The 25,580-nt window shown below is 41.6% G+C and overlaps 1 protein-coding gene across 1 annotated transcript in view; it reads right to left on the bottom strand.

Moving 5' to 3' along the window:
* Positions 1–16,506, bottom strand: part of MAN1A1 (mannosidase alpha class 1A member 1) — a 136,018-nt gene extending 119,512 nt beyond the window's left edge. Inside the window, exon 1 of the mRNA XM_085217400.1 lies at positions 15,639–16,506. Within this exon, the coding sequence (XP_085073526.1) occupies positions 15,639–16,229 (591 nt within the window). The 5' untranslated portion in view covers positions 16,230–16,506. The remainder of the gene's footprint in view (positions 1–15,638) is intronic.
* Positions 16,507–25,580: the final 9,074 nt, after the last annotated feature.

Raw genomic sequence — 25,580 nt, 5'->3', positions numbered from 1 at the left:
CTACACTGCATGCATGACCAGCATGCCTTTACTCCTACTGACATGCCGGTTGGCTGCCTATGATCTCACCATCCCCATGCACTTACTGATCTCAATCAAATTACAGAAAGCCGAAGCTTTTAAGTTTTAAAGATTCAAATGTAACACTGAGCATATTAAACTAGCATGCCTCAGAGATGACAGCTTAGGACAACAGAGGTTTCAATCCTTCTAATGTTACATTTCTCCAGAAAAATCATTCTTTTTTTGAGCAGACAGAAGTAGAACATACATGCTATTTAGACAGCTTCTAACAGTGTTCTCAAAACTGCAATGTTTCATTTCCAGAACTTACTCTTTCATAATTTCTCCTTTTGAAAATGAAAACGGAAGATGTAGTTGTTTTAATAATACATTTTCAGATGAAAGTGTGGAATGTTTCACTCTGCTATAAGAATTTAAAGCATTTCATTTATTTGAAACACTCCCTGGTGTTGCATCAAAGGCTAACACAGGAAAGGTACATTGGTTTCCAGTTTCATAAACTTAGACTTCCATCCCTTAATGGCCATGTGAAAACACAACACACAAAAAATCCTAACACACTTACAAATCTATTGTCTGCTCACTTTTGTAAAACCCTGACTTATATTTTCTCCACGTACAGATGACTGGCTGCCCATACATAGCTTATCTGACGCTGTGACTTAAATCTGTAATAGTAACTATTATTATTAGTTTTTAAAACAGGACATTCTGGAAGGCCCAAACATCACTTCTTTACAGTACAACACAATACATCCTAGTTTCCAAGTTATTTTCTGTTAAGCACAGAAATTAAGCACCATTAGCCTCTGCATCCTTGTAATTTAGATTTCTGGATTTTTTTTTTTCCATTTAAACTGTGGAGTCATATAGAGATAACCTGAAGATCTATGTTTGAGCACATCTAAGTTCACTTTAACAATTTATCCTGAATCTGGGGCATGTTCCTGTGAGTTATTTCAGAATATCTTAAAATACCCCACTGCTCTTAAATTTGAGCACTGAACTATCTCCTTGGCATATATATGCAGTATACCATTTTAAAGAATATATATATGTATGTATATATATATAATGTCCACTATAGACAGACCTTAGGAGACAATTTAAGAGTTTACTGACTCGTTTCTACCTTTTTCATATGCTTATCTGATCAGTATTTTATGAAATAGCAAACCAGTATGTATTTGAAATATGAGCTGAGTGTAAAGAAATGTGTCAAAATTTGACTTATCTGAACAATTAGGGTGGTTCTCTGTACTAAGGAAGTGGAACCTTCTAAAATAGTAGTCAAAACACAGGATGTTGTGTGGCCAAAAGATTCAGACTTGACTGAACTAGTTTGTCATTTAAGTAAAAAGCTACTGGGCTGAAGCAGCACTTAAAATAAAAAAAAAAAAATCAGTTCTCTGAGATGCCTTAAGTAAAGTTTAGTCTCTCTAACTGAGGGGCTGATACATTTTGTTGAACAACTACAGAGCTCCAAAACCAAAACCTCAACAGCGTGTCCAACACAGCATACTACCAGTGATTTTGCTGCCACAGTATCAGCTCTTAATAGTAACAGCTGGTGGCAAAACACACTTGTAGGTGGTTATAACCATAGCAGGTTAAGTCTATTTACAAATTTCAGCTGATGTGGTTAACTGGAAGTTAAAAATTTACCGATAGCAGATAAGGAAGATAATAAATTGCTGATGTGGATATTTACAGAGAAATCTTACCGTCTCACCTATCAGTCACGAAAACAAATACACCAGATCCATCATTGTCCTACCTCACCGAGCAGAACAGACTCATTTCCTCGTATTCCACTTGTACCCATTAATAATAGCCTATACTCTTTTAAAGTTGTCATTTCTTTGAAGAGAAATTAGTTTTCAGTCCAGTCTTTTTAAATGTCCTAGCACAGAAGATTTGACTAAAGCAAGTAGGCTCATCTCACATCAGTGCCTGTGGCTGATGACTGAAAGCCAGAAACACAACAGTGCATTCAATTCCTCTATCTGACTGCACGACTACCCTATAATACGATACTGCTGCTATTTGATAATAGGCAATAACTAGAAATCACAGCAAGAAACTCTCAAAGTACAATACTGAGCAAGTATTTTACATTTTTAAGGAAGTTTCAAAGTCAACATCAAAAATACACTTCTAAAAATCAATAATGCCTGCTGGTGCAAGCAAGTGCTGTAATCTGACTGCAAACTAAATGCAAGGGGCTGTCAAGCAGAATGGAAAAAGAATGGTTTGTGAGGGGCAGCACATCAGAATCACATCTGCGTTTGAAGTTTCCTGACGGCACTAACTAAACTCAAGTTCAAAAATTACAGTCATCCAAAACATACACTGAAAAACCTGTTTAATGTTTGCAGTCTGGTGGTTTTCTCATTGATTTTAACCAAAGCTGCTTACTGCTTTTTTCCTTCTAGAAGAAAATGGCAGCCCCCAGATAGTATCATTTGCCTTCTTTGAAGCTGACAGATACGGTCATAAAGAAAAGAAGCACTCATCCATGTAATGTCCAAATTTTCATCTTTTTCCATTCTCAGTAGGAAATAACATTGGAATGCCATAGGTAAACAGGTGAAAGGCCAGCCATCAGCCACAGATATCCTTACATTAAAGGCACTGGGAAAAAGTAATTCCCTGCCCCAGCTGGAAGGATCCAACTGCCCCCATTGGCTGGTGATCCCATGTGTCCACCAGCTTTCTTTCAGGGAGCAAACTATTGCAATCAATTTGTTCAAACAGGGTACCATTTTTACACATCATGCAAAGTGCACCACAGTTTAGTTAGTCTGGCTTTTATCCAAGTTATAAAGTAAATAAAAGAATATACATACAGCACATGACCACATTCTTCTGCTGTTGCTTACCCCACCACATAGCCCACCAAGTCTCTCTCCTTCAATTTTGGAGAACTTAGATAGTTTAGATAAGTTCATGTCTATTTTAAGGAAGTTGAAATTTCAGTGTTGGTCACTGGGGGTGGGATTTTGTGTGTTTATTGTTGTTGTTGTTATTTGGTTTGGGTTTTGTTGTTGTTGTTGTTGTTGTTGTTTTCCTTGAGAGTACTTAGAAGGAGTGGTAGAAAAGATAACATTTCCAGTTCTTTTGATTATAGTACTTACACTGCCTCCCAGGATGTTTTCTGTAAACAGCATATTTGAAACTGGATATTAAAGTACAGCAAGAATATCAAAGAGAAATTATGAATAAACTATTTTCTGATAAGGCACATTCACAGCTCATTTTACAGCTGAAGCTCCCCACATAGCACAGGACTAATAGCAACACTGAATTCTAAATACAAGGGAATAATTGCTGGTGAAGGTGCAGTAAAATCAGCCACGAGTTCTCGGGACTTGTTTCTTTTTTTTCTCCTGTGTGGAGATGAGGCGTGGCCTCATTAGATATGCTTGACTTGAAGGTATCAGATCCCATCCTCATTTATTTGTTCTGATGTGTTCAAACAGACACAGAGACTTTTAAAGCTTTTTTTTTTTCTTTTTTTTTTTTGAGATCTGTCTTTGGCATTAGCTGCTAGCTTTGTTCCTTCTTCAGAAAACAAACAAAAATTGCATTTTTCAAATGGCACAAATCTAAAGTAGAAAAGGTTCCCCACTGTAAACAAATAATAAAATAGGCATCACAAAAATACTGTGCAGAAACAAAAGAAAATGAAACATCCACACCATGTCCTCTTCACAGAATGTAGTGATAGGAAATTAGCACACCAGAAAGCTATTATAAAGTCACTCTAAAATAAACACATATAACATCATACAGTGCACAATTGTATGTTTAAAACAACTGAGTAATATTAGCATCCTTCTAACATCTCATGGTCAAGCCTATAGCTAACAAAATTGGTTGTTTTCTGTTTTTGTTGTTGTTTGTTTTTTCTCCTTCAACCGCCAGATCAGAAGACTGCCCACCTAAAATTTCTTTCCACATGCAAGAGACCCAAGTAGTACAACTTGGTTAGCTTACACAACAGGACCTGTTTTTCTTAGGAAAATCACATGCTGAACTTTTTCTTCAAAGAATGGATTTAAAAAATGCAGAAGTGAAGACACGACCACTGGTCAAGCTTTGGATTGCTAAATACGTTCAAAATAATTTTCTTGATGAAATGAAACCATCATCCACAGGCACTGCAGAAAAATTAAGAGAAAAAAGAAATCTGATCAAAGTTAAAAAGGCTCAACTCTTTTCCAAAGCTCAGAGGTGCTCTCCTCAAACTTCATTAGTTTCCATCATAAGTAGTTATATTGGTTTTACAGCTACTTTTTCCTACCTTTGCTCCAAGTGACAAGGAAAAGTTACAGGTGAACACCTTACATAACGCATATAAGAGTGATCCCATAACAAGGGATCACTGAGCTGAAGCAAAAGGAAGGTTACATATTCACTGCTATCGCTGGAAAAAGCTTTACTTCCCACATCACTGAATCATAACAGTCATAACAAATTGAAGGAATGCTTCTTTACCACTATGATGCTGGAAACTTATGCTTTCAGAAATGACCAGTGAATGTGGACAGGGAGGACAAGAAAACATAAAGAAGGACTTAATTTTCAAAACCAAGCTTCTGGAGAGCCAGACTTCTTTATGATATCAAAAATGACAAAAAATCTAATACTAAAAAGTTGGACTCCCATGAATTGATAGTGTACTGCAATAATCTAACCCTATTGTAAAAATATTTACAAGGTCTACTGAAAACCATACAGTAAGTCTTATGAATTAGGTGAAAAAATAATTAAAAACCAAGTATTTAAGTTACTTACATTTGCTAATTTTAAGTTTACAAAGAAATCAATCAGAACTCTGTTTTAAATTTAATTCAATAGTATAAATTTCAGTCACAATATAAGCTTCATACTTGCCAACTTAGAACTTGTGCTAAATTATCTTTCACGTCTCAAGTTTCATATCTGCAATGAATAAACATCTTACACTTTCATCAGAGGCATGCAGAGGAAATAAGCTTCAGAATGCCATACAGTTCTTTAACAGCATTTCTCACAGTATGTCAGAATACTAGTTACCCATTCTTACCCACCAGAGGCAAAAGTTACAACTAAGTAACTAAGTTTTGTTTTTCATCAATAGCTTATGTTTCAAAATTGAAGTTGGAATTCCCTGTATTAACCACATTTGTTTGGCCAGCAAATATTTTCTCAGTTTTAAAAATTTCAAGATACCAACTCAGCTAACGCTCAGTACCTACTATGTTTGCCTAATGAAACTGGGAAAGAAGCATAGATGCAAAAGAGTTAGAAAAGGCCATATGTCATTTCCCTTGCTGCCCCACCTCTTACAATAATAGCTCACTTCAAAACAATTTATGCATGTAGGATAAATGTCTAAACCATAGGTCTACTTAGATGCTAAAAAGAAGAGTTTAAGAACATGAAAAAGCTAAAATAAAGGCAAATTAAAAAGGCCCTGGGCGGGCTTCTGTGGAACAAGCTCAATTTGTGCAGGGACCTGATCTGCAGGATCTCATGGAAGAGATCCATGTAGGGTAGGGGTGCCCAGGAGACCTCAATGACCTCCAAGCACAGGAATGGCTCTTGGCAGGAGGCCACTAAGGCCAAAGAGTTCATCCGGGCTGGATGTGGAGCATGCAGGTGAGCCCAAACTCCCAAGGAAGCCCAGGGAGGAAGATCAGGCAGGAGCTGCTCTACAGCAGGACAAAAGTTTAACAAAGCTCAGCTGGAAATGGCTATGGGACAGAAAGTACCTCTACAGAAACATCAGCAAAAGGACCAAACAAAATGAACTTGCTGCTTAACAGGCTGGAAAAACTAGAAACAAAGGACATGAAAAGGCTTAAGCAATCATGTTGATTTTTGTTTTTGCTTTTTTTTTGTTTTGTTTTGTTTGGCCTCTGGTCTTTACCACATTCCTAGTGGCAAAGAGTTTATCAGGGAGAGACGTTAGGCGAATAAGTGAAAATGAAGTTAAGGATGAAGCACTTAAGAAGAAAATGATAATCTAACTTGATAATAATAAGAGTCCACAGACATGGGAATATGTTTGCCCAGAGTGGCCAAAGAATCTCTGTCCTCAGAGGTTTTCCCAACCTGACTTCAAGCCTGACCAACTTGATTCGTTTTTGAAGTCAGCTCTTCAAGACAGTGACCAGAGGCCACCAGAGGTCCAGCAGAAAGCCTGAATTCCTCAGTGACAAAATTATACAGTAAGAAGGTTGGGAGAAAGAACAAAAATCACAGCATATATAAATGCAGACCAGTGGTGCCTCTACAGTGCCTTCACATCATCAGGCTGCATGAGACCACAGATTCCATGAAGTCTGAAAGCTTTCTCACAGACCACCTACTGTCTGCAAGGTTTAGATTCATACACTGACTTAAGAAAAACTGGTTATTGATCTGGATTCTGCTTGCAATATATATGTAATTTTATTTTATTTTTTTCAACATAGCTGACAATTTGTAAAGAAAAATAAATCTGTATTTATTAGATGTGCTTATTTAAATCAGATGTTGCCACCAACAAACCACATCCTCAGTTACAAACAAGAGAATTTGTCATTTATCAATTGCATGAAGTATTTAGCTGTACAGATGACATACATAAGGAAAGAGATACAAATAAATCATTCTCTCTGTCTAAATACACTGAATTTTTTAAAATACTGCATGGAGAGGCTTAAGGGCTTTTCTTTAGAAAAGTCATTTTTTGAAATGCCCTTCCTGATCTGTGATATCACTTTAGCCCTTGACAATATCACACACATTTCTAGAGTCAGTTCAGGTTCAGTACCATGCTTACCCTAGAGCTTTACAGAGTGAGACATAAAAGTATCAGACAACTTACAGCTTGTCGTTATGTAGCAGGTTTTTTTTTTCCCCCATGGTGGCTCTTCAGACAGTCTCACCAGAACGCAAAAAGCAATACATAGCCTTGAAGTATTATGACTTTTCAAATGTGTAACTGATATAAATCTCCTACTGTCTAAATGGTAATCACATTTTCTGTTGCAGGATGGGTGGGGGGAGTCAATCCACAACGTTATTAACATCTATTCCTCTTCTTCAAGCTTCAGTTTAAAGCATTTAGTATTACTGTCTAGGTCCGACACAAAATTTGAAGTGCAGTTCTCAGAATCACAGATGGGTGGAGAACTATAACCACAGTAACAAGCAGCACATTTCCCTACAGACAGTAAAGTGGGCACAGCTTTATCAGTATCACCATTCAGTGCAACAACAGATGTCAGTGCTCAAAGGCAGTGTGAAAACTGACTGCAGAGTTAGACTGAGTCTGCATGTGCATATCAGGGAATAGTAAAATTACTATCTCCCTGAGCACAACATTTTGAAAGCAAAATGCTTTTTTTAAGGTTGATATTCTTTTACACAAGCTATTTCCTATTTCCTTGGAAGAAAGCAGTCCCTAAACAAAAGAAATTTCAAAAGGCACATAGATGTTTATTATGCAGTGAAGCAAGTAAAAGAAAAATATGTAGATACTAAAAAAAAAAAAAAAAAAAAGCCTTGCAGTGGTCTGAATACTAATTAAAGAAGCAATCCACACTGATCGAACACAATTTCATTGCTATGTTTTAAAAGCACAGACTTTGAATTAAAAAAAAAAAGTTTTATGTTGCCAAGCAGTAAGTTCACCTCGACACAAGTCAAGTGATGTAAAATTCTGGAAGAACGTATCAGACACTCTTTCTTTTCTGTTTTATTCTTACAGAATACACAGCACTGCTTGTAACAAAAGTGCCACCATATATACCTTCATATGCTGCATGCTTTTACTTTGAAATTTCAACTCCTGTTTTCTGCCCAGCATCACAGAAAAAAAAAAATGTTGATTCTTCTGAAAGAATTTTTGAAGAGCACACAGGAGGTCCTATAACAGCTGGATGCAGTACAGCCACCAGCTCTTTCTGGCACAGCATCATTTTGGTCCTTGGCTCAATATTGCCTATCTTCTCTCCCCATCTCCATGCTTTTTCCTACCTTTTTAGATCCCTGCATTAAAAAAAAGGGTCCAAGTATCTTACAAGTCAGATTTCCATTCACTTGCTTTATTTCTAAGCAATTTCAAAGCCAAGGTACTTATAGTTTCCAAGAGAGTGTGGGAGGACAAATGAAAGTAGATTTTACACTTGTAGTTACCTTTGCTTAAGAGACTACATATCTCAGTGTTCCCACAAGGGCTGTGAAAGTCTAACTGTTGTACGAACATAACAGCAGGTTACACGCTCATCCAATCTGTTTCAAAAGCTTTTAAAATTAGAGGCATCACAGAATGAGCAATACCTGTATCTTCATAAATACCAGCTATGAAATCCAACCAGCTTACTGTGTAGAGTTACAGCCAATTGCTGCGTAATTTCATGCGAGCATTTCTAGGTTACCACAGAGTTCAAAGTGGTGATAACAAGATGCAAGAAAGGCAAACCTGGGGTTTTACTTCCCTACTTACTTCCCTTCAGAACAGAGTCAGACCAGAGCATTTGATTTCAGGTGTTTTTTGCAATGCCCACCGCCAGTGCCCTAAGCACAGCACAACAAACCACAGCTGCCCACCTGCAGCCTTGGGCCTGACTCCACAATCCAGGTGCAAACCCACAGCGTAAACAAGAGCAAAGTTGTTGTTTGGCTGTGCATGCAGCACAGCCAAGAACCAAGCACAGCCTTTGCTTCAGAGGCAAAGAACTGAACTGGGGCCCGGCCCTGCACACCACTCCCCCCTCAACACTGCACCACCTGCACCAGGCCCAGGCCCCTCTGGGCCCTGCCACACAAGCTCCCCTGCTTGGCAGCCAGGCTGCCCAGTAGCTGTTGCAAGAAGGGATTAAGCACAGTTCTGTGAAAGGTCTTGCTTAATCTGTATCAGGCAAGGAAGCATGCGCTTTATTACTCGCCAATTATATTTTCATGGCAGACTTGCAGGCTTGGTTATAGGAAGTGATGGAAAATAGGAAGACAGATTCTTCTTAGTGTGCACGCATTCTTTTATCACATGCTACATTTCTTGGATTTCAGACACAAAAAAGGAACCAGTATATGGATTACCTGGTACACTGCCCATATTATTTATCTCCGAGGCCCACCTAAACAATTATTTTCTTTGTTCTACAAGGTCATTTCTAAGAATAACTTTAAAATAATCTACAGGACCCTTCAAAACAGAGTGTCTAAAACATAATTAATGCAGAGATACCTCTGTATAACTGAGTTGCTTACTAGAAAGCAGAATGTTTTAGCATCACTGTACTATCTCAGGCTGCAGTTTATTGCCAGAGAAGGTCTGTACCATTAGACAGCAGCAAACAGTGAATCAAACAATGAATACTTTCCCAAAGTGTTAGATTCTTATTCAGCCAAGTAAGTTGGTAAGATACATTTATTTACTATTTAATGGGAAGATAAAGGAACTACATGTTAAGGCATTTTATTTGAGATGAGAACTACAGGAATTCACTATGCTGGCTCTTCAAAACCAGGAGGGAAAAAAAGAAAGAACAGGAAAAGTGAAGAGACTGAAGTGTTCTTACAGCACTGTATTTCAGATAGCTGTAAGAAAAGGTATCTGTCCAGCAGTCATACAAGTGCCTGCATAATGAAGTTAATTATAAGAAGTGCTGTCTGCTGTCTGTCCACGATCTTCTTTTCATAGATCTGTGCTTTCATTAACATTCAAAGAAGCTATTGAAGCCTGTCTACCACTCTTAGCATTTTTCTGCTTGAATGAGATAGACATTTTTCAGCCTTAATAGTAGATTCTAATAAACAGGTGGAGTTTTTCTGCTTCAGTTTACCCACAGCACAGAATTACAGCCCTAAGCAGTTGTACTCACCAACATTATGATTTACTCCATTTCTCTATACTAAATCACTGCCATAGGCTGCTACACTAATGTTAAATACAAAATTATCACCATGGGAATATAACTTTTGCCAAAATGCAGACCACATTCCATTTTAAGCTTTACCTCGCCCCTTTTCATCACCTTATTTAGCTTTCATGAAGAGTCTTGTGTGTCTGGAATTTAGGTTTTGCCTTTGCATAAGATGTGCACATGGTTTTCAGCTAAAGAATTAATCATGTGCTGGATTTTTTTTTTTTTTGAAAGCCAGATGTTTTCCACTGAACATTTAAAGTCTTCTCATTTGCCCACAATTCTAAGGATTCAGTACCCATTCTATCCATAGAACACTCACAAGTTTTGTTAATATACCTGTGGAGAATGCAGACCAAGTTGGAACATAAGGAAAGTAAACAGTTCTCCAGGTCAGCTCATGGAAAGATGTAAGGACAGAAAACACAAACTAGCAATAGGTAAAGGTCCTATTTCAATCAAGCACGCACACTGTCACACGCCAAAACATTCCTCCTTCTCATAACTGATACTTCTAAAACAAACAAAAACCATCACAGGCAGCCAGAACAACTCATCTGAAACAATGTCTTTCTGTAAAAAGACATTAAGGTTCCCAAAGGAAAGCACTTAATTTGGCAAAGGCACGCCATATGCCACATCACATGGACAAAAACACGACATGGTCCCACTGTTCTCCACACCATCCACCCTTCCAAACACATTAACTTAGTAGAGGTCCACTGCTTCCTTCCCCTGTGCTCAGACAACACCATTTCAGCTCCCTGCCCCATTTAACAATGAATCCAGCAAAGCCATGGGCAGACTTCTGGCTAGCTGGCAGATTAGGATGGCTCTGTGTAGGCCTGCAGACACTGCTGAACAGTCACTGACCCATGTCCTTAGTAACTCATCGGCAGCTCCTCTGCATCTTCTAGTGTTATTATCCCTATGCCAGCTATTTAGTTCACTGTTTTGTTGCATTTTAGATGCAATAATATCCATGTCCCAGAAGAGCATAGAATTTCCAACAAACACTGAGAAAATGCCTCTGAGCCCCAGAGGATGCCCTTAGCTTAGAAGTAAAAGGTACCTACACATCATATTGCATTCCCTGTATTCAGGCACTTAACTCACCTTCTTGCAGTCTTTTATAAACCACTATCAAACATTTAAAAAACACAAAAACTAGCATTTGTCCGGAAGGAATGCACAGTAGAACCCTCAAAGAGAACTAGTGGATACAAAAACACTGAAGTTTACAGGCAGAAAAATAAAACTTAGGGGTTAAAAAAAAAAAACTAAGATACATTTTAAACTCCTTTGAGAAACAGTTGCAAGATGTCTGCATCTTGCAGAGCAGCTGAAGGGAAGTTCAGAAGTGAATTGCATCATCAACATATTGCCAGAAATCACTACCTGATTACTCATTACATATAGATTCTCTTTCTTCCACTGCATCCTTATGAACACAAGGATCTGTACCATCAGGAAATGGGGCTCCATATGTTTGAAACCCAAATCTCTCCATACTTTCACACAGCAGTTTAACTCTTCCCCTACCCAGGGAAGTTCCCACAGCTTCCTCACAGTGAAAGCACAGAATTGCACTCTGCAGGAGCCGGGGGTTCTGCAATTACTGCTCCTGTCTTTCTTTTCCTTTTTTCTGTTCTGAGAAAAAGAGTCAAGAGGCAACAGCCTTCCAAAGTGCAGCACTTCCCCTGCCTCAGAGCGCTCACATCTGCAAATGCCACATTGCAAATTCAAATGCAACGGAGAAGCCAGTGTCCTAAAACAGAGAAGTTTCGTGCCTTTCTCACCCACCTACCACCATTCCATTCCCTCAGCCCTCTACTGCTGAGAGGACCCTTCAAGAAAGCCTTCAACTTGACAGAAAACTGTTCAGTTTTCCTTCTCCATCAGTTCTCTGTTGGTTCAGTGAGCTGAAGCAACTTCCAGAGGGCTCCAAGGAGTCATTCAAAAGAGGCAGTAGGCAAGAGTAAGTGATCAGAAGAGATTCTCCTCCTCTTTTGACAGCAAGAAGTATTAGTGAACTCACCTTACCTCATTTAAAAAAAAAATAAAATGAAAAATCAATAAAAGGAAAACATCTCCCAGCACATTCATCAGTCCCCCCAGGCAGCACCAGCCAGGGAGCTGCAAGCATGCAGGAGGAGCCCCTCGACACAAGCCACCCCTGCAATTTCACCACCATGCCCCCTCACAGGCCAGAGAGTCCTGATAAGAGCCAAGCGCTGCTATGTCAAGTGCATATTAGCCTTTTATGTCCATGTTCATGAGCTTTTCTTCCTCCAGATATTTCTGAACTTCCCTTTAGCAAGATCGCTAAAACTTCTTGCTTAATCTAATGATTTCCAACTAAAAGTCACCACAAAAATAAATATTTACGATTTTGGAAACTCTGAACTCATACTGCCAACTCAACTCCAATTCAGTTCTGTATAGGAAGACAGCATGAAGTAATCTTCAGTTGCTAAGTCTGTTCTGATGCCTTGTGACTGCTGTGCTGTCTCAAAGGACAGCACAAGAAACATAGGATCAGGGAATACACTTCTCCTCTCCAGGACTTCTGCTAGATGACTGCAACAGCTTTGAGTTGTGCAAGCACTGAGAGCAAGGTCATGGCACTATGGACATCAAGTTCCAGTTTCCCACCACTATCCTGAAGGCATGTATGTCTGAACGGCATCATACAATAACATGCAGGCTCTGAACCAGCTATCTTCTGCAGGAGCAGCATGCTGCATTGCTGCCACAACCCACCAATAGCTTGCTGCTCTGTAGAATTAGTCAAGGCAGAACACTACACTAATGGGATTGTACTGGTACTTGTACCTGTGCTAGCTCATTCATTGTTTTCTATTCCTTTTCTCTGAAATAAAAAGAGTTCCATCTTTGTTATTTACCTAACACTTAAGTAATTCAATTTCTTTCCTCCCACCCTCCCAGAAGGGATAGTAATGAAATTTAAAGATTCAAAGTCAGGTTGCCTTTATTGAAACAGAGCTCCCGTTTTCATCGTCTGTCCCCACTATTTCTATGTTCTCCTTAATGCTGCTTTTGTACACATCACCTTTCCCAAACTGTCTATGTGCTTGCAAGTCTTCCCTGATGTTTTTCTCCTCATTACTTCTAACATACAGCCACAACCAACAGTGACAACAGCAGAGACTGGACAAATGTCAGCTTGTTTTCTCACAGATGGGGAGTACTTGCTCAAAGCAGGGGCTGCTACTCCACTCAGCAGGTGGAAGAACAGGAGTAGAAACCACAGACTCCTCGTTCAGAGTCCAGAGCTCTTATCAGGACACCAGAAGAGAGCAGTGTGAGGAGTACCAGGTACCCAAGCCCTGCTCCAAGTCATGGAAAAACAGGTAAACTGCCTGGGCTGTTACTGCTAATAAAACACAACCCCACTGACACGCCTGAGAGCAGCTGTGCCTCCTTGCTCAAACCTCCCTGAAACACACAGCTTGATGAAGGTGCACAGCACGAGCAGCATCAGCTCAGCCAGCACAGAATCCAGCAACCACCAGCAGCTGACAGCAGCTTTACAACAGGAAGCATTGGGCAGGAGGTGCTGCCAGAGCCTCCCTCAGTGCCTGCTTGCAACTCATAATCAGAAGAGAAACCAGAGGAGCACCACAGCAGGCATCAGTGCACTGGGCTGAGGCTTCTCCTTACCACAAGGGCAAAGCGCAATGGCAGCAACATGAGGTATCTGCTTCGCTGCCTTTACCAGTGCTTGACTTACTCGATAAGCTTACAGCAACTTGATTATTTTTCTAGTTAGTTGCCATAGTATGTTGGTTTCGACACTAAGTAAAGTTCAGCAATCTTTATATTCCCATCTATTTCAAGTTCCTCTTTTTTTTTTTTTTAAATGCAATAAAGTATGTCATAGATAAAAGAGGTTAAAATTTCTATATCACATCCTCATTAAGAAATTACACAATCATATTATTTTATTGTTTTGTGGCTGCAAACTATATTTGCTGGTACTGACTAGAGCTAAACATTTATTTCAACTTCTTCCCCAGTTTACAATCCCAGCACGCAATGGCCATGCTGTAACAGGAGATTTCCACAGCTTCTCTCTAGTGTGTAGTTCACATTTTTGAAAGTTACAATATAAAGCTATACCTAAGAAGCCTGCAGACTGGAATTCCAGTCTGACAGTAGTGTATTAACACAAAGAAGTGGACAAGAGCTTGGAAAAACAGGGAGAAGAGTATCAGAAAGGCAAGCACATGAAACAACATAGAATAGGAAACGTTGCTTTAAGGTCAGGGAAAAGGAGTATTCCCTTAAAAAAAAATAAAATAAAATCCAATCAAACTGGTTAAGGTACAGTAAGACAGAGAAATTAAATAAACATGTGAAGTCAGCCTGCTGATCAGGGAGGGAAAAAAACTCCCACAAACAACACAGTGTTAAGGAATTACACTGAGACAGAAAGGAAAAAATAAAGACCTGGGAACTACAAGCAGTCTCTTTGCCATCATTTCCTGTGCTTACAGCTGCCAAACATCTGGTCTGGGGGTTCCACTGCTGTCAGGGGTTCCCAGGTGGAAGTCAGGAAAAGTAAGAGGAACAGGATGGGAGAGAAGAAAAAGAAAAATAATGAAGAGGTTCTGGAGTTTGTATGGATGTAGATACATCTACCTCTCATATGCGCAAGCATGCAGATAGATGCACACAAGCATATTTGTACACATATATGCTAAAACACCACTGGAGAAAATGGCACAGCACTAGCCCTGCAAAATCAGCAGTATTCCTCAGTATTATCTCCTTCATCCTGCTTACGCATTTTGCTCTGCTGTACAACAAATGCCATGCATAGGTTCTGGAGCATCAATATGCCAATTCTAACCTCTTTTACAAGGCAATTCCAGATAACAGGGAACAGTTTGTTGGTACTTTTAATTGCTCCAATGTGCCTTAGGGAGGCTGCAGACAGGAGAGCACAGGCTCTGCACACTTCGAGTTGTGCTCTGTACTATGCACTCAGGAGAGTTCCCCTTCTCCAAATCTGCCTCTGCTTATGATCCCGTACACAGTTTGCTACAACAGTTTCATTGATGCTCAGAGCACGGTATCAGATCTGAGAGTTCTGTGTAGTGAAAATGTCCACTTTTCCGATTGCTCTGTAAGAACACATCATAAAACAAAACCAAAAAAGGCTGACTGTATTTCACCAACACGGAAACACTCAGTTATTACAGCCTCGCTCCCTATCTCATCTCCATCACCACAGAACGGGAAACACACACTACTTATTAATTTACTAACCGTAACCCCAGCAGGTGGCTGAAATTGTCAAACTGATAAGCAAAAGCGTCAGTAACGGCATGAAGTTGAACTATATTTACAGAAATAAATACAGCTTTATAGAAAAACCCTTATTCTACGGAAAAGACCCTACCAAGCCCTCGGCTCGCGGCAGCCCTACCTACGCACAGCTCGGACAGGGCGCTTCGGGGAGGCACTCAGCGCTCACCACCCGATGCCGTACCGCTATAACCAAGCGGACGGTGCTGCTCCTGCGGTGCGGGACAGACGCTCCTAGTGGCCCAGCTCGCCGCTTCCCCTCTCCCAGCCCGGGTGCGCGCTTCCTCGGGATTTCGGCACCGTGACACGGGGGGAGAGTGAGAAAGAAGAGGCGGCAGGGCAGGACCTGTTGCCCGGCGCGGTGCCGCCGCCACCCACCTCTTTGATTTTGTCCCTCCGCTGTCGCACGGCAGGATCGGCGGGCTCTCGTCCCACGGCTCCCACGGGCTGCTGGAACGGGCGCTGGGGCAGCCCGGCGGCGGCCGCCTCCTTCCTGCCGCGGGCGTCCTGCAGAAGTTTCTCCTTGTCCTGGCGGATATCTCTGCGGATCTCCTCGGGCAGCTTCTGCAGCGTCTCCTTGGCCTCGCGCAGGGCCCGTTCGTGGTCCGCGCGGATCCGTTCCAGGCTGCCCGCCCCGCCCGCCTCCTCCGGCATCGCCGGGCCGGCACCGGGCTGCGGCGGGGCGCGGGGCTGGAAACCGGGCGGCGGCGGCGGCGGCTGCAGGGCGGCCGAGTGGAAGAAGACGCCGCTGAGCAGCTTGGAGGAGTCGGGCAGGAAGAAGATGGCCCCGAAGCAGAGGGTGATGAAGGCGCTGAACACCAGCAGCAGCACGAACTTCTCCGTCAGCCGGAACGCGCCGGGGCCCGCCGCCTTCCTGCCCCCGCCGCCCGCGCCGCCGCCCGCCGGACCGCCCAGCGCGCCCGGCCCCGCCGCGCTACCGAAGAGCGGCAGCAGGCTGGCGGCGGGCATGGCCCCCCCGCCGTCTCAGCGCTCCCCGCTGCGAGCGGAGCGGAGCGACGCGACGCCACGCGACCCGACCGCACCGGACGGCTCCGCGCCGCAGCGGCGGACAGAAAGTTTCCCGAGAGGCCGCGACAACTTTTCCCCTCCCCGCCGGCAGCGCGCTCGGCGTGTGCGGGGCGGGCGCTGTCAGCTCCGGCCCATGCCTCCACCGCGCCGCCGCCGCCGCGGGTGCCGCTCCCGCTCCGCCCGCGCGGAACAACTGCCGGGCGGCCGGAGGCGGGGCGGGGCGGGGCGGAGCCGCAGCCGGGCCAATAGCGGGGGTGGGGCGGGGCCATGCCGCACCCGCCCTCCAGCCACGCCCCGGCCCGCCACGCCCCGCCGGACCCGCGGCTGGGGGGGGTGGGCTGCCGGCAGTTGGGCCGGTCGGCTCCGACAGTGCGCACGAAGGCGTTCGAGTCCACACGCGGGGAGCAGAGCGGGGTTGGGTGTCTTCCCGCTGCCTATTACAGGGAGAGAGGTATTTTCTTACCAAAAACGAGCGGCGGGAATGGGAGAGCCAGGGAAACACGCAAGGAACAGGCTGGGTGGCACACGCAGTGTTATCTCCAACTTTCTGGAGCCCACCCGCACTGTGACAACAGGTCAGCCCTGCTGATCTGATGGCAATGGTTCCTCCACAGGCAAACCGCTTCATCACGGGAAAGCAGCAAAATCGGTTGTTCCCAGAAGTTCCGATGCCGACGCATTACTTTGTGTGTTTGCATCATTTTGTTTTGCAAGGGGGAAAAAAACGGTAGAGGGAAGCCTGAGCCTTGAACAAGGGCAGGGAGAAGTCGTTGCATAAGCTGCAAAAAGGAGATGTTGAAAATGGGCCTGGCATGGGCCTCCTTCTGCTCCCAGAGGAATTTGGGGGAGATTCACCATTGACTTAATAGGAATCGAGAGAGGCTGCTGCCCAGCGCTTCTCTAAATCCCATTCTTTAGTAGTTAGAATATATAACAGATTAATTAAAAACAGGTCTGGAAGAGACGGTTACATTTAAATGCTGGACTGATTCCTGCAAAACTCCCTTAAGTATACTGGTGAACGCTTCTGTGAAAATTCAGGATTATAGATGATTCCAAAGATCAGAGGCTACAATTTTGCATCTGGTTAAACCAGTGATTTCCTTCAGTTTTTACTTTTTTTTTTTTTTTTTTTTTCCCTGAGTTACCTTTCCCCACAGTTAGATCTGCAACGATTGCTTAAACCAAACAATAAGCACTAGGATTTTGACACGCGTTTCCCAGAAATGTGTAACATAGCCCATGAGCTGTGCCAAGACAAGAACTGGTTGGGATGGAAGGACTCAGCCCGCTTGGAAAAGGAGATAAGAATCTCTGCCTGGTTTGTTCATTTGTTGTTGTTGTTGGAAAGGAACATTTAAGGTGGCAGATGCAGAGTTTACATACTGCAAGTCAGTTGACTAATGAAAAAGGTTCCTAAATGGAGAAATACCACACTCAGCTTCAGTGAACGTTTTCTGTTTCAATCACTGTGTCTGTGGGCGTATAGTATTTTTCACAGATTGCCCTCAAAACTCGTCGCTAATTATGTGATAATATTTGGGAGCAGCATTTATTGCTGGAATAAGTGCTTTTCTTCAGCCCTCTGCAGTAATTCCTTAGGTTGCCGTGTTGCTAGAGCACTCTGAGAGCTTCACAGGAACAGAACCTCCCACTGCCCTGGGTTCTGCTCCTGTGCTCCAGCCCAAAGCCCTCTGCCCACTGTGGTTTTAGTGTCCAAGGTGAGAGCTGGAGGTGAAATGTATACCCATGACAGGAGGTCATGTGCCTCAGCACTCTTCTTGGGACATCCTGCTCTTTTTCTGAGTGTGTGGGAAGCAACAAGTATTTTCTATGTGAAGGCAGAAGCTGCTAAATTCTCCAGCCTCTGCAAATGAGATTATTGTTCCAAGGACAGCAATAACCTCCTCCTCTGAACAGAACCTGAATTTTGTATGCAGAGCTTTCCTGTTGTGACCATCTGATGTTACAGTTACTAGCAGAGTCATTTGGGAGCTCTACAGTGGGACCAGTCATTGGCACATGGAGCTGCTCACAATAGGAGGACGATGGAGACTGAAAGAAAAATATTGCTTCAACCCAACATTACTGTACAAGTCCTTTGTTTTAAGTCAGAATTCACAGTAGACACAAGACAGAACCATGTAAAATATTGCAAAGAACAGGAAAATGCAGGGAAAAGAAAAAAAAACTTAAATTTAAGCAGTATAGCCAAGGGTTGTACATGCTCAGTTTTGACTGTATCTGACAGACGGCACAGCTGTCAAGTTAATCTTCACTGATAGGCTACCACATTAAATACTATCAAGTAATCCCAATAAACCATGAACAAATGAAGCCTAACATTTGCAGTAATCCCCTAATGATAGCAGTGCAAAGCCCACCCATACGTGCACCAGGGCTTGCACTGGGAGGGCGGGCCTCTTTCAACATAACTGTCAGCAGAGTACATCCACCTAGAGGGAACATTGAGCTGGCTTAGTGTTTGTTTTTTTTGTTTTTTTTTTTCTAATTGAGCTGAGTTATATCCTGGATGACATCAGCTTAATGGGAAAAAAGCAAGCCTTCAGGCAGTTGTTTTGCTATGCTGAGTAAGGTTGGGCCCTATCCAGTGGTTATGCCAACAAAATACTGGGCTGAGAATGAAATGCCTCCTCTCTGGGTTCAGTTGCAGGGTTAGGAATCATTTCCCAACTATCATGCACAAATCAGGCATTTATGGAAAGGTAGGACTGATACATGAGAGACGGTGGGAGAGAGATTTATGTAATCATGAGACAAGGCCCTTTTCTATAATAAATGTTCTCACTGGGCAAATTCAATGAGTATTGACTGAAAGACATGAAAAAAAAAAAAAAAAAACAAACCCTCTGCTGTTTATTTTCCCATATCCAAACATTTTAACTAGCTGTACCTAATTTGGAGTGGTTCTAGTCTTAGATCTCACCTAGTGATAGAGAATTAGGCAGTATGTTCTAAGAGATATGTGGGACAGATAAGGAGAGTATCAGCAGTCAACCCATTTATCATCACATCCAGCAGAGGCAGAGATGTTGACTGATACATCCTGCAGCTACGTAGTGAGGTTGTAACAGTACCACTCCCTTACCAGGGGTTCACAGCATGATGTTCTGGTGAAGACCAGTTTTAAAAATTTCTTGGCAGCTTCCTTTCAAAACACAGTACTTTTGCCCAGATCTTCAGAGGTGCTTTTAACAGGCTTGCCTTTGGGAACACGATTCACAAATCCAAGAAGTTCCTTCTAGTTCTTCCTGGAGTAAGTACCATGACAAAGCCAGAGAGTTCCCAGGATTCACAGACAGGCTTTGTAACATCCCAAGTGCTGTTTGGAAAGAGGCTTTGGCAATTTGAAGACCACATGTGTATGAAATACTGCCTGTCTCTGCAGTTTTGGCACTTGGCTGCAGTTCTGGGTTCACTGTGTGAGGAAAGTGTGATTCACAGCTGCAAAAGCTGCTCGGTCTTCAGTGCTTTGAGTACAAGGGACTGTCTCATGCTTTTCTTGTACAGCTCAGAAGAAGGAAACACTGGCCAGTTATATAGGAGCTGTGTGGTTAGAGCATATACTCAGGAAGTTGGAGATCTGTATTCAACACATTTTATAGTCTCAAGTGATTCAAATCCACCTCTGTTGGTGTGCTGTAGTATCCTAGAGAAGAATATCCATTCCTCACCCTCCCTTTTGAAATTGTGCTACAACTCTGAGAGGAGTGCAAGTCACTGAGAGCAAAGAGGAGAATTTTCCCTAAGGAGTGTTACTCAACAGCCCTAAACTGAGAACAATCACCTCACAGAGAAGCCTGCAGCCAAAAAGCCCTGGCACCAACCATAGAGGTGGGAAACATCATCTTCATTTGTTCAAAGTGAAATGAGCATTGAAGACCACCCTCCTTTTTGAAGGTGAATAACAGAAGAAAGAAAATGAAATTCTATGGCATTCTTTCACAAGCATTTCCTCTAATTAAACATACAGGATGAATATGGCTAATATCCACACTTTATCCAAACTTTGGCTAATATCCAAACTTTATAAATACTGCAGGAATGTACCAGGTGTGTGAAGTTGTATGCCTGTAAAACTTCTTACTCCACTCCTTCTGTACTACGGATCATCAATGCTATGTTAGGTTTCTTTTCTACCGATACCTCTGAAACTATCCTTCAAGACTCCTTCCATCTCCACTTGAGGGAGAGGATCGTTCATTTCTCAAAATGAAGGCTCTGTAATACATGCAGCTGGCAGTGCTTATTGGGAAGAATCCAGCTGAACACCCAATTAAGGGCACAAAGGCTCTGCCTGTTCTTTCTTCCCCAATATTTTGGAAGGCACAGAATATGACCTGCAAGACATGCTGCCAGATGAAAAAAAAAAAATTACTCTCATTTTATAAAAGTATGAAAGATTAAAAGCATTTTCCTCAGCATCACAAGAAGTCTGAGTCTAGAATTTGATCTCTGACCCTCTGGGGGATTGTGTATAGTATTGGCATGAAGTTATACTCACCCTCAAGTGGCATCTTTGCGACTATCACACTCCTAGCTTTTCATATGTTTTTTTAATTGCTTCTGTTACAGACTTTCTGCAGTCTCTCAGAGCAAGCAAACAAAACCATGGTGTTATACATGCGAGGGATAGACAGGAAAACAAAAGAAATGAAAAGAGCAACAGAAGTTTCTCTCTGCTGACATCCTTTCAGTGAATTTTAGCTAGGAAGCTAGGTGTACTTGGTTAGTATAAGATTTTAATTCCGTATGCAATGGCTCCTTGGCTATTTAGTTAAAAAACAAAACAAAACAAACAAACAAACAAACAGATAGACAACAACAAACACATGCAGCTGAGAATGTTACTTAGCATCCTGACCATGTGTGGTGCCATGTAGATTATGCAAATTGCTGTAATGTAATAGTTGAGGTGGTGCTCTTGTACTTCTGTTGGACATCGGTGCACAATGGCTTTTTCCCTAATTCTGCTGAACAGCACATTTTAACAGAGTGAGTACAGATGTGGTTTACTGACTGTACACCATTTGAGGCATTACTTCAAATTTAGTTTCTTTTTTGAGTCTATCTTAAAAGTCACCTTCTCTCCTATAGGTTTTAACAGCCTTGAGTTTTATAAGGAACAGAGCCTGTATATTTAGTTAGTTTCTTCACTTACTGTTCCTATTGAAAATATTCCACTCTGTCATCTAGAAAAAAGTGTTGCTTTTTTTTTTCTTCTCTTCTTTTCCACTTGATCTCAATTAGGCCCACTGCACATTTCTTCTTCACAGCCATTTTTTTTTTGCAGCCAGTTCCATCATTCTTCAGCACATTCTCATAATCCAAACCACAAAAGCCCTTTGGTGACTAGGAATTCTTTTTAGAAATTTATATCTCTATTTATATGTGGTCTCACTCATCTTGATGCATCCTGTGAAGTCAGATGTGTCCAGCTTGCACCTGATTGACCGTGAATTTTTTTGGTAAGATCACTCATGGTGGTGTGGCTCATAGCTAAATAATGCCAGCTGGTGTATGTGTGAGTGCCACACACGTGTCTGCTCAGATCTTCTATCGTTGTGAATTATTTGTCTTCTTTAAATGAAATCCAGGACTTTCAGCCTCAGTTCAATTCTAATCTTTTGTCCTACTGAAACTCCCTTGTTTGATTTACTGCCTGGACTAAATGATGCAGAAAAAATCACAGCTAATCTGACCTTTGCTCTTGCTGTTTGGCTAAACCAGGTTCTTATTGAAAACCTAGAAAGGGAAAATAATGATACCAACATATATATTTTTTGTCTCTATTATGGTGAGTCTTATTTTCTTCAGCAAAAAAATAAAAACTATGCTGTTCCACAGTGAGATGTAATGTATGGAGTTGGATTTAATATCCTTAAATGAAATGCTGTTTTGGGGTGCAACATTTTATTTTGATTTCCTTAGAAATTGAATTCTTCTCCTAGTTTTCATTGCTCAGTTACTACTCCAAGGACTTGTAGTACACCACTTAGAATCTATCCTAGACCAATTTTGTTTATGTTTTGTTTTGTTTTTCTGGTCTTCCTGAAACACGGATCTCTGCATATTATATCCAGCAGCGCCTTCTGCTTTGCTAACATCTATTATTGCCTTAGTGTCATCTGATCCTCTGGTCCATTGTTGCAATGCTTAGCTTTCAGTGCCTAATGCTTTCCTGAATGTAAGGCATTTTTGAATGCTTTAGGTACCCTGAACACACCAGGCAGTATGGAATCCTGGGCAGACTCGGGAATGACAACTGTAAATTAGCAACAAGCAACATTCAGACAGGCAGTTTTCTGCTGAAGATGAGATGCAGGAAAATATTCAGTGCTGAAAGAGAAAGATAGCTGAGTCAAAAGCAAATGTTTCATAGCGAACCCTTCATGACTCAAAGAAACTGGTGAGGAAGAAAGAAAAGATTTTTCCTTTTGGAGTAGTACTTCTTCCATGAAGGTCTTCCTGCAGGTAGTGTATCTGAAAAAATAAGAAGGAACTGAATGAGAGCATTGTCTGAGGAAAAGGGTAAACACATGTAAATCAAGTCTCCAAGTTGGAGTACAAGTGAGAGAAGGTTATGTAAGTGTTACATGGTTTCATGCCTCTTTGTATGTCTTTACCTTTCATATAATATGTTTCCTTTAACATCACAGGGAACAGGATGGGAACTTATCTTTGTCTTGAATAAATCTGTAAAGTAATTGCAAACTTTGTATTGCAATTGTAATAAAAAAATAAAAAAAAGTTGTAAAGTGAATAGTTGTTTTTTTGTAACAGCGGTTGAATATTTATATATTTGTATAATATACCTACTGTGAGAGATACTATCAAATATTTTCTTAGGTTAAACAGTAACTGACTACTTTCTACTTTTGCAAAATGTTCATGCCTGTTCCTTATTATCAAAACTGAGTTTTGATTCATCATTGGCACTGACTATTTTGCTCAAATGAAAACAGCTTGGTGTGTTCTTCTCCTTCTGTATTTGAATCAACAGATGAAAGAAGAAAAATAAGTTAATTGTTAACTTATGTACATGAAAACAGAGGACAAATTCCAGGCAGAACTGAATGAGGCATCTGGTTAAGGTCGTTATGCTCCTAGAATCACCCATTAAATGAAGTTGTTACCTGTTATTCCACTTTTTTTCCCCTAAGATTAGCATAGATCAAGTTTCTTTCAATGGACGCACAGCTTCGTGTTCAATCTATATTAGGAAAATATTGATTTGCAAATTACCCATGAAAAAATCTTTAAAATTAGGATTTTGTTCATTTTCTGTAAGGAGTGTTCCCCAATAGACAACAAAGTTTTCCACATCGTATTCAGGCTGATTCAAGTAATTTGTTCTCTCCAGTTCAAGTGGAACGAAGACTTAATCCATCCTACTTAGCAGGCAGGAAAAAGTCATGTTTCTGTAAGGGTTTGGGCTGGCGTGACCTATACCATGCCTTCTGTGAGAGCTGAAACATACTGAAAAAGAATGGATGGAATTGTCTTTAAAGATTTTTATCAGAAACAGTTTGGTGTCATGCTATCTTTTGCTACAACCTCACCATATCTCTTCAAAGAAAGATTTTCTGTCTTCTGTTGCCTCTTTCTTATTCCTCTGTTTTAGTTTTCAGCAACAGTGTGATAGCACAGAACTCAACTGGACAGAAAAATAATTATGAGGCAAATGTTTGTCTTGGAATGTCAGTGGAAAACCTTTTGCATAATACTAATAAAAAGTAGCACTCTATTCACCACAGTTTCATCAAAATGTTTATATAACTGCTTTGCTGTAACCCATAAATGTTTTTGCCTTAGGAAAGTATTCTGCTGACTTGTCCTCTCAGCAGCTTTGTCCTATTCACAGTCCCGCCATGGCTGTAGAGAGATTTCCACTAGGCCTCTTGAGGACCACATCTTTTACCAGAAAGGTCTTTTTTCATTTCCAGCTAATTGTTCCATCATAGATGTGTTTCTGCCACACATAGCCATCCCGTGGTCATCTTGAAAGATAACTTCATTTAAGCCATTGTCCACCAGCACTTCATAGTGAAAATGGAAGATTAGCAACATGGGTTTGTGCCAGGCTTTCAGGCCACAGATTTAGCTACAGTGTGCCCCTGTTTTCAAGTGTCCTGAAAGGCCAGCCAGCTGGCACTCTCCCAGCCTTTTGTAGCCTACGCAAAAGAAAACATCTCCCCTAGCCTGGAGCTAGCCATGTTGCTACATCCTTCAAGGTTCATCAGTCCATGAGGAGAAATCACAGGCTTGAACTAGAATGAACACAAGATTAGTGTTCCATGGAATATGGACCATATGGCATATGAACTACTGGGAGATTAGATATTTTTTATTGCCAGCTGGAGTCACAAGCCATGTTTGTTGTCCGGGACAAGACGTCTTTATTGTTGTCTCTTGCACTAGCCAGAGATAAGACGAAGGCCTAAAAACAGCTAGTTCTTACTTCCTCTACATGCTCTACATGCTTTGCTATACCGACCCAGGATCATACAGATGTTGACTAGGATGATGCACAGTGACTAGTGAAAATACAGGCAGCCAGGGCAGTTCATCTAGGCAGTTTCTGCTTGTTCGTGCAGGAATGAAGCAGTTTCCTCCTCTTGCTGTCACTGAAAGTTGATGATCCTTCTTAAAGAAACCCAGTGTATGCGCATGTACAGTAGGAGGTGGGATTAGGAACTCTTCTCCTTGAGTGGGTGCTGCTGAGTGACCAGTTTGCAAAAGGCAGCTAGATGTGAAGTGGCTTGATGTCTTCTAGTGAGGAAATTCTCCCAATGCCCTTCAAGGCTAAGAAAGAATAAGTGGTCAGAAGTTTAGTAAGGACAATGTAATAGGACAGGGTAGCTGTAGCTCCAGAGAACAATATGGATTTTAGGGGACAAAGCATGCTACCCAGTTCACCATGTGGCCTGTGCTGAAGCAACTGATAGTCAAATGTGTAGACATGGGACATCCCAAATAGCATAAACCCTTCAAATTATGAGTCAGCTCCACCTTAGGGTTGATTTTGTTACCATTACTGCTCTTAGACATTGCCTTCTTCTGCCCTGTCTCAGTCAGTTGGATTACATAGTGTGATATTGAATTAAATGGTAACAAAGTATCAGCCATGCGCTCTGCAACCTTGACAAAAAATTCTTTGTGTGAGTTGTGCCTTATTCCCTGAATCTTTTAATAAGCATGACTTACCACTAGGGCAGAAGTTAACACTCTTGTTTGTGAAGTGGCTTGTGGATGATTAATGCAATGAAC

The sequence above is a fragment of the Meleagris gallopavo genome, chromosome 2 (assembly GCF_905368555.1).
Source record: "Meleagris gallopavo chromosome 2, MGAL_WU_HG_1.1, whole genome shotgun sequence".
NCBI lineage: Eukaryota > Metazoa > Chordata > Aves > Galliformes > Phasianidae > Meleagris > Meleagris gallopavo.
This window is presented reverse-complemented; position numbering and strand designations above follow the sequence as displayed.